Raw genomic sequence first — 8,730 nt, 5'->3', positions numbered from 1 at the left:
GGCAGCATGTCCTTGTTTTTTTTTTTTTTTTTTAAGGCTGAATACTTTTCCGTTGCATAGATTCACCACATAGTCTGCATCCATTCATCCTTCCATCAGTGGACACGTGGTTTGTTTCCGTAGAGCTTCTGTGAAAGCTGTATGGATTGTGAATAAGGCTGCAGTCCCAGATCTCTCTTCGAGGGAGTGATTTTTATTTCCTTTGGATAAATACCCAGATGGGGGATTGCTGGATCATTTGGTAGTTGTGTTTTTAATCTCGTGAGGAACCTCCATACTGTCTTCTCTCCGTACCTCCGTAGTGGCTCTACCAGTTTATGTTTCAGCCAACAGTATACAGTGTTTCCTTTTTCCACATCTGTGCTAGCATTTGTTATCTCATGCCTTGTTGATAATAGACATCTTAAGGTCTATTAAGGTGTCTGTTAAGGTTCTGAGAGAAATCCAGAACTTAGCTAGCTGAGGAACACCCGACTCACAGGGAAAATGAGGTAATATCCACGTTGAAACACGTAGGAAAGAAAGGCTTAGACACAATCCATCCATAAACCCCACCCCAATACAGTGCCCTACAACCGGGAGGGAACATCCCATTCCCAGCTTCTTCCTCAGGAGTAAAGGGTTTGGGCCACATATCTAGCACCCTGAACTTTAAGACTCCCACCTGAAGGGTGGGATAGAGGGGTGATATTTTATTGTGGTTTCGATGTGTGTTTCCATGATGATTGGTGATGTTGAGCACCTTTTCAAGTATATTTGTTGGCTGTTTATGTCTTTGGAAAAATGTCTATGCAGATCCTTCTTTGCCTGCTTAAATAAGTTGGTTATTATTATTAAATTGGGGATGATCATTTTTGCTTGCTCCCTGCATGCTGGGCCCGGAGGGGATAGAGTTAGCAAGTGCTCATACAACCACAAAGAACACCTTCTTTGTTTGCTGTGGTCCTGTTGGTCTCATGGATGCAAGCCCATTGGCATTCACAGCTAGATCTTTGGGAGCACTGCTTCTAATAAGTTGCTTCTTCTAATAAGTTGGTTATTATTATTATTATTATTGCTGTTGAGTTGTGTGAATTCTTTGTATATTTTGGATATGAACTCCTTGTCTAATATGTGGTTTGCAAATATTTTCTTCCATTTTGTAGGTTACCTTTTCATTTTATTTTATTGACGGTTTATTTTATTGATGGTTTATTTGCTTTTATTGATGGTTTCCGTTGCTGTGTGAAACCCTTTAGCTTGATATAGTCCCATTTAGTTATTTTTGCTTTTGCTGCCTGTGCTTTTGGTGTTAAAAAAAAAAAAAACATTGCCAAGACCAATGTCAAGAAGCTTACCTCCTCTGTTTTTCTAAATTGCCTTTATAGTTTCATACTAATTTTAAGATTGTTTTTCCTATTTCTGTGGAAAATACCATTGGAATTTTAATAGAGATTGCATTGAATCTGTAGATCATTTTGGGTAATATGGACACTTTAATATGAATTCTTTAATCCATGACCGCAGAATATCTTTCCATTTATTTGTGTCATTTTTAGTTCTTTCAACAATGCCTTATAGTTTTGAGCATACAGATCGTTCACCTCCTTGGTTAAATTTATTCCTAAGTGGTCTGTTCTTTTTGATGGTGTTATAAATGGGATTGTTTTCTTAATTTCTCCTTGTTAGTATATAGATATGCAACTGATTTTTGTATGTTGAGCTCATATCCTGCAACTTTACTGCATTCATCTACTGGTTCTCAGTGTTTTGAGTCATATACTATTGGTGACTGGGGCCAGGTGACCCAGGGGCCCATTACTCAGGTGTTGCTGTAAAAGCTGGGGCATGAGGCCTGTGTAAAGCTCCTTCCAGAGAGATGCTGGCGGTCTGGTTTTATCATTGGAGTGAGCCCAAGGGAGAAGATGGGAGAAGTGCCTATCGCTTCCCCTGGGTTCTGGGGAGAGTCTCTGCCAGCTCCTAGATACAGGCTAAGTGAGAAGCTCTACCCGCTGGCAGGAACTTGTAAAGTATGCAAGCAAAACCCTTCCAGGGAAAAACTGGGGATGGTCATTTTTGTCTGCTCCCAGCACGCTGGGCCCGGAGGGGATAGAGTTGGGAAGTGTTCATGCACCCACAAAGAACACCTCATTTGTTTGCTGTGGTCCTGTTGGTCTCATGGATGCAAGCCCCATTGGCATTCACAGCTAGATCTTTTGGGAGCCCACCCCGGTTGTAGGACACTGTATTGGGGTGGGGTTTATGGCTGGAGTGTCTCGGCCTTTCTTTCCTACGTGTTTCAACGTGGGTATTACCTCATTCCCCTATGTGTAGGGGTTCCTCAGCTAGGTTCTGGATTTCTCTCAGGCAACTTCTCATGGTGTAGCTGTACATTTGATGCATCCCTGGGAGAAGAGAAGTTCAGGAGCCTTCTATGTTGCCATCTTGGTCTCTTCCAAGTTTGCTTGCTTTTAATGGGTACTTTGTATTCCTGTCTTTGGATGTATCATAATTTATCAGACTCACTCTCAATGGATGAGCACTTGGCAGTATTTTGCTCTTCAAATGATGCTGCAAGTCATTTCTCACACATGAGAATATATATCTAGGAAGGAATGTTAGAAATGGAATTGCTGAGTCATTAGTGGCTTTCTTAGGTATTCTCAAATTAATTCTACAGAGCTAATTCCCATTAGGAAAATATGTGATTGCCAGTTTCGTAGGTCCTACTTCACATGGGCCAGAGAGAGTGTATTAAAGGATGAGAAAAAGCTATCAAGTGAAGAAGCAGGGAAGGTGGGGGAATAAAATGTTCCAGGGTGTGGGAGTTGTGAGAGCAAAGGCCGAGAGTTGGGTAAGAGTGTAGCATAGTCAGTGTCACTGATCTGCAAGATCGGTGTGTCTAGAACTACCCTGCTAGTTGGTATCATGTGGCTATTGGTGACTTGAAATGCAACCAGTCTGAATTGAGATATGCTGTAAATGTAAAGTATACACTGGATTTCAGAGACTTAGTATTAAAAAAAGGACATACAATTCCTCATTAATAATTTTTCATATTGGTTTCATGTTGAAATAATAGTTCTGATGTATTGTACTTAAAATCTATTATTAAAATTAATTTCATCTGTTTCTTTTTACTTTTTTACTTTACCTTTTACTTCTTTTACTTTTTTACTGTGGCTGCTAGAAAATTTTAACTACCTCTGTGGCTCTTGCATCGTATTTCTATTGGAGAATGCTAGTCTAGAACAGGGATTGGTGAGCTATGGGCTGCTGGCCAGATTTGGCTTCCAGCTTGTTTTTATGTGGCTGGAGCATTAAAAATAGTTTTTATATTTTTAAAGAGTTTTACAGAAGAAAAAGTCTAGGAAGAATATGCAACAGAGACAGTATGTGGCCCACGAAATCTAAACTATTTTTTTTTAAATTTAAACTATTTTTTAAGTTAAAATTTTTTAATTAAATTTTAAAAACATATTTTCTAAAATATTTCTAGCCCTTTACAGAAAAATATTGCCAACCTCTGATTTTGAGTAACTTGAGAAAGGGCCAGTCTAACAAGATGACAGGGAAGGGCACAGTCCAGATCATAAAGGGTCTCGTGGACGATGATAGGAAATGAGGATTTTATTACCAAAGCAGCGGGAAGCTAAAGAAGGGCTTTAAGCAGGACAGTGATAGCATCACATTTATGTTTTTAAATGGTAACTGTGCATACACACACACACACACACACACACACACACGCACACGCACGCAGTCCTTAAACATCCCACCCCTGGGACTGATCGGGGCTAAAGAGCGTCACATTCTTGCCTTACCAGAAACTGTCATTAGATGAGTGTGTCGAAGGAGTGTGGGTGGGGATTTTGCACCAAACACAGAGCTCTGCGTTCTCATCGTCATCACGTTGTCCTGTTTGCGCTCACCATGTGCCTGGCATTCTCCAAGCTGCATGCCTTATCTTGATGACTGTATTTCGTTCCTTCTTCCAAGTGGGTGCAGCTCTCTTGGGTGACAGGCACAGGGAGAACAAGGTGAGAGGAAGCCACCCGAAAGACTCCATTCCTTACCAGGAATATATGCTCAATCCAGTTTTGGTCCTTGGCTTCCACTAGAAGTGATGTGCGTCCACGTGGTTTATTCACTCCGCTGGCCTGAGCCAACAGGGAGAAGCATCCCATCTACCGTACCCTGAACGATCTCAGACCCGCGGGCCTGGGGTTGCGTGCTCTTCAAACCTCTCCCTGCTATTTCCCCCTTCTGGTACCAGCCAGATTTCTTACTAGTACTGGGGTAGTCTGTCTCACCTCTGGGTCCCACAGTTTAATGGGCCTCTGATACTGAAATGAGACCTTTAGTGAATTATTATGTCATCATCTTATAGAGAGAAGTGTGGTACTGTACATGGTTCTACTGGGCCGGACAGGTTATTGGGGCAGTAAAAAGTCCAGAAGTCATTAGTGACTAGACACAGTGGATTACACGTTACTCCCCAGCAGCCCACTCTAGATTGGGAAGCTCCTGGGAGGTGAGCAGCGGGAAGCACCACTCTTCTATGCAGTCATTCAGGACCTCAGGCTCCTGCCATCTGGTGGCTCCACACTCCTCCAGACCTGCCTCCCGCCCCCCCCCCCAAAGTTGGCAAATGGAGAATGAGCAAGTCAGGAAGGCACATCTGCTCTCAACCGCTTTGGCCCCGGAGTCACACCTGCCACTTTGCTCATATTTTCCTGGCAAGTCCTAGTCACCAGACCCCGCCTGGAAGAAGCTGGGCTAGGGAATATGGTCTTTCTGTGTGCCCAAGAAGGGGAGGACACGGAAATGACAGCCCGGGACGCTGTACCACAACTTCATATGGTCCCTGGGTGGCCCTTCCTTTAAGGTAACTCACAAGCTAGGCGGTTTCTTCTAAATGTGTACACACTTTCTTGTGCTTCTGACATAAGAGGTTTGGGTTTACCTTCTGTTCTTTAAACAGCGCTTAGTTTTGCATTCACATTACTGCTGTTATACTGGCTTTGTCCTTTGAATTCTGTTTCTCGGTCTGAGTCTGTTTTCCCTCAGATCATTAGGCCTGCTTACTCCCAAGGAGGTATTACTTGAGTCTGTATGGATACTTTTCTATTTCTTTATTTTTAAAGATTTATTTATTTATTTATTTGAGAGAGAGGGAGAAGCAGACTGTCCGCTGAGCAGGGAGCCTGATGTGGGGCTTGATCCCAGGACCCCAGGATCATGACCTGAGCAGAAGGAGATGCTTAACTGACTGAGCCACCCAGGCATCCCTGTATAGATACATTTTTTAAAAAGATATTATTTGTTTATTTTTTAGAGAGAGTGAGAGACAGCATGTGTGTGAGTTGGGGGGAGGGGCAGAGGGAGAGAGAATCTCAGGCAGACCCGTAGTAAGGAGCCCGATGCTGGGTTCGATCCCACAACCCTGAGACCATGTCCTGAGCTGCAACCAAGAGTCTGATGCTAAACCATCTGAGCCATTCAGGTGCCCCTATATGGATACATTTTTAAAAGTTTTATTTGGAGGCACCTGAGTGGCTCAGTCGGTTAAGTGTCTGCCTTCAGCTCAGGTCGTGCAGGATCCAGTCCCACATCAGGCTCCTTGCTCAGCGGGGAGCCTGCTTCTCTCTTTACCTCTGCCTGCTGCTCCCGTGCTTACGCTCTCTATTTCTCTCTCTGGCAAATAAATAAATAAAATCTTCTTTTTAAAAAAGTTTTATTTAAGTAATCTCTATGCCCAACACGGGGCTCCACGTTAGGACCCCGAGATCAAGAGTCACCGGCTCTTCCGACAGAGCCAGCCAGGTGCCCCACAGCTATGGAGAGGCGATGTGACTTTTCACCTACCCTGACCTCCAGCCTGCACTCTGAGCCATCACGGCCTGCAACATCCTTTCTGGACCAGGCTGGGGGCAGCTGTCTCTTCCATCTTCATTTCTGTCTGTCCCTCCCTCCCTCATTGCAGAGCTGCTCATGGACCTTTCTTTAGATATTTTCTCCCCTCCCAGGTCTGGGGCTCTGGAGTTCATGTGCATATGGGAGATATTGGTTCCTGGGTTAGTGCTATAAAAAATAAAATGGGAGAACAATCAGGATTAAACTAAGATGCAGGGTTTTTAAAAAGATTTTATTTATTTGAGAGAGAGAGAGTGAGAACAGGAGCAGGGGGAGGAGCTGGTTCCCCACTGAGTGGAGAACCCATCGCGGAACTCGTTCCCAGGACCCCAGAATCATGACCCAAGCTAAAGGCAGACACCTAACTGTGTCTTAACTGACTGAACCCTCCGGGTGCCCCAAGGTGCAGTTTTAAGTATAGTTGTATGAGATTAGAGAAGTAAGAATGGAAGATCTTGACAAAGACATCTCAGAGAATCCTAAAGAGTCCTTTTCTTGTTTGGGATGTGCAGAAGAGACAGTTTGCATAGTCTGTCAATACACACTTAACTTTGGAATTTACTTTAAAAGTGTATTTGCTTTGTGTCAAGTCTTCCTTTTTCGTCCATTTTAAGAAGGCAGGTGTCTGTAGCTGCTGCATTGAAATAAGGATCATACTAGCCTACCCCGTGACTTTCTGGCACATTGTAAACCCAACCTACCACCTGTGGGTGTGGCAACTTGCTTGGATACATCAGGATTTCCTCACTCGTAGAGATAATGAAAGAATCTCGGGGATCACTAACCAACACAACCATAGAAGAGTGTGCTAGAGAAAATACTTGGAAGTCTCTAGTAGCTACAGCCTAGAGGTAGAATTTCTGGGTTGATGTGTGCTGCGTTCTGTCCCCGGGTTTTGTTCTGTTTTGTTTAAGGTCTCTCACCATCCTCTACTTGTCTCTCGCTAGGTTTGGCTTGTGCTGATTCGGGCCTGCATTCCAGGATGGTTCGTTCTTGGGACCAGACCTGACCAGAAGTTGACCTCATGAGTGCATCAGCCCCTCCCGCTGCCATGCTCCTCCGGAGGCTGAGACGGCTCTCCTGGGGCAGCACCGCTGTCCAGCTCTTGATCTTAACGGTGGTGACGTTCGGCTTGCTGGCCCCCCTAGCCTGTCACCGCCTCCTGCACTCTTACTTCTATCTACGCCATTGGCACCTGAACCAAATGAGTCAGGAGTTCCTGCAGCAAAGTTTGAAAGAAGGCGAAGCTGCCCTCCACTACTTTGAGGAGCTGCCGTCTGCCAATGGCTCGGTGCCCATCGTCTGGCAGGCCACCCCCCGCCCCTGGCTGGTCATCACCATCATCACTGTCGACAGGCAGCCTGGCTTCCACTATGTCTTGCAGGTCGTGTCCCAGTTTCACCGGCTTCTGCAGCAGTGCGGCCCCCAGTGCGAGGGGCATCAGCTCTTCTTGTGCAACGTGGAACGTAGCGTGAGCCATTTCGACGCCAAGCTGCTATCTAAGTATGTCCCCGTGGCCAACCGCTATGAGGGCACTGAGGATGATTATGGTGATGACCCTTCGACCAACTCGTTTGAGAAGGAGAAGCAGGACTATGTCTATTGCCTGGAGTCCTCCCTGCAGACCTACAACCCAGACTACGTCCTGATGGTGGAAGACGACGCCGTTCCAGAAGAGCAGATCTTCCCAGTCTTGGAGCACCTTCTGCGGGCTCGCTTCTCAGAGCCACACCTCCGAGATGCCCTTTATCTGAAGCTCTACCACCCCGAGAGGCTGCAGCACTACGTCAACCCGGAGCCCATGCGGATCCTGGAGTGGGTTGGCGTGGGCATGTTGCTGGGGCCCTTGCTAACCTGGATATACATGCGGTTTGCCAGTCGCCCAGGGTTCAGCTGGCCCGTCATGCTCTTCTTCTCCCTGTATAGCATGGGTCTGGTGGAACTGGTGGGCCGGCACTATTTCCTGGAACTGCGGCGGCTGAGTCCTTCCCTGTACAGCGTGGTCCCTGCCTCCCAGTGCTGCACCCCAGCCATGCTCTTCCCAGCCCCTGCGGCCCGCCGGACCCTCACCTACCTGTCCCAGGTGTATTGCCACAAGGGCTTCGGCAAAGACATGGCGCTCTACTCCCTGTTGAGGGCCAAGGGGGAGCGGGCCTACGTGGTGGAGCCCAACCTCGTGAAGCACATTGGGCTCTTCTCCAGCCTTCGGTACAACTTTCATCCCAGTCTGCTCTAGCGTGCCAGGAAATGCCTTTCTGAACATGGCCGCTTCTCGATGATTCCAATATGGAGTTCTTTATTTGGACGTGGTTGCTTGCAATTATTATGTTGTTTCATGTTATTAGGGATCTAGGCACTGAGATGGCCGAGACATACCTGTCAAGAAACTTGGCTTTGGTAACTCTGGCAGGAGTGGTTGTTCACCCTACGGTGGGAGCCCTCTCCCTCCACAGAGCCACACTGCCTCCCCCAGGGGGCACTTCAGTACCAGATGTATTCTGCGGTCGTCCTCAGCTCTGCTTTGTGAAAGAGCTCGTAACTGCCAAAAATATTGTGCACAAAGATATGACTGTTTCAGGATTTTAAGGGTAGAATTTGGTGAAAGGCAAGATACTTTCGGACTGGTTTCTCTCTCACTGGGCATGAGAATGGATTTATGTCTAGAATATAAGTCTGAAGAGGCAGGACCATATTGACAGGTTCCATTTGTTTCTTTGGCCTGGTGTAGTAAAAGCTGGTCGGTAAAGGCCTTCACGGTGCCTGGCGACTTGGAGGCAGACGATCTCACTTCCCTTACGTGGTGTTTCTTTTCCATTCATCTGTAGTGTGCTGATG

The 8,730-nt window shown here is 46.1% G+C and overlaps 1 protein-coding gene across 1 annotated transcript; it reads left to right on the top strand.

Annotated features, from left to right (window-relative positions):
• Nucleotides 1-6,919: 6,919 nt before the first annotated feature.
• PGAP4 (post-GPI attachment to proteins GalNAc transferase 4) lies at nucleotides 6,920-8,131 on the top strand (the record flags this gene model as incomplete). The annotated part of the gene is made up of 1 exon (XM_080820479.1): nucleotides 6,920-8,131. The coding sequence occupies one exon, from the start codon at nucleotides 6,920-6,922 to the stop codon at nucleotides 8,129-8,131; it is 1,212 nt and encodes a 403-aa protein (XP_080676605.1).
• Nucleotides 8,132-8,730: the final 599 nt, after the last annotated feature.

Source organism: Martes martes (genome assembly GCF_963455335.1).
Source record: "Martes martes genome assembly, chromosome: 12".
In the NCBI taxonomy this organism is placed as follows: domain Eukaryota; kingdom Metazoa; phylum Chordata; class Mammalia; order Carnivora; family Mustelidae; genus Martes; species Martes martes.
Note: the sequence above shows the minus strand (reverse complement) of the source record. Positions and strands in the feature narration are given on the sequence as shown.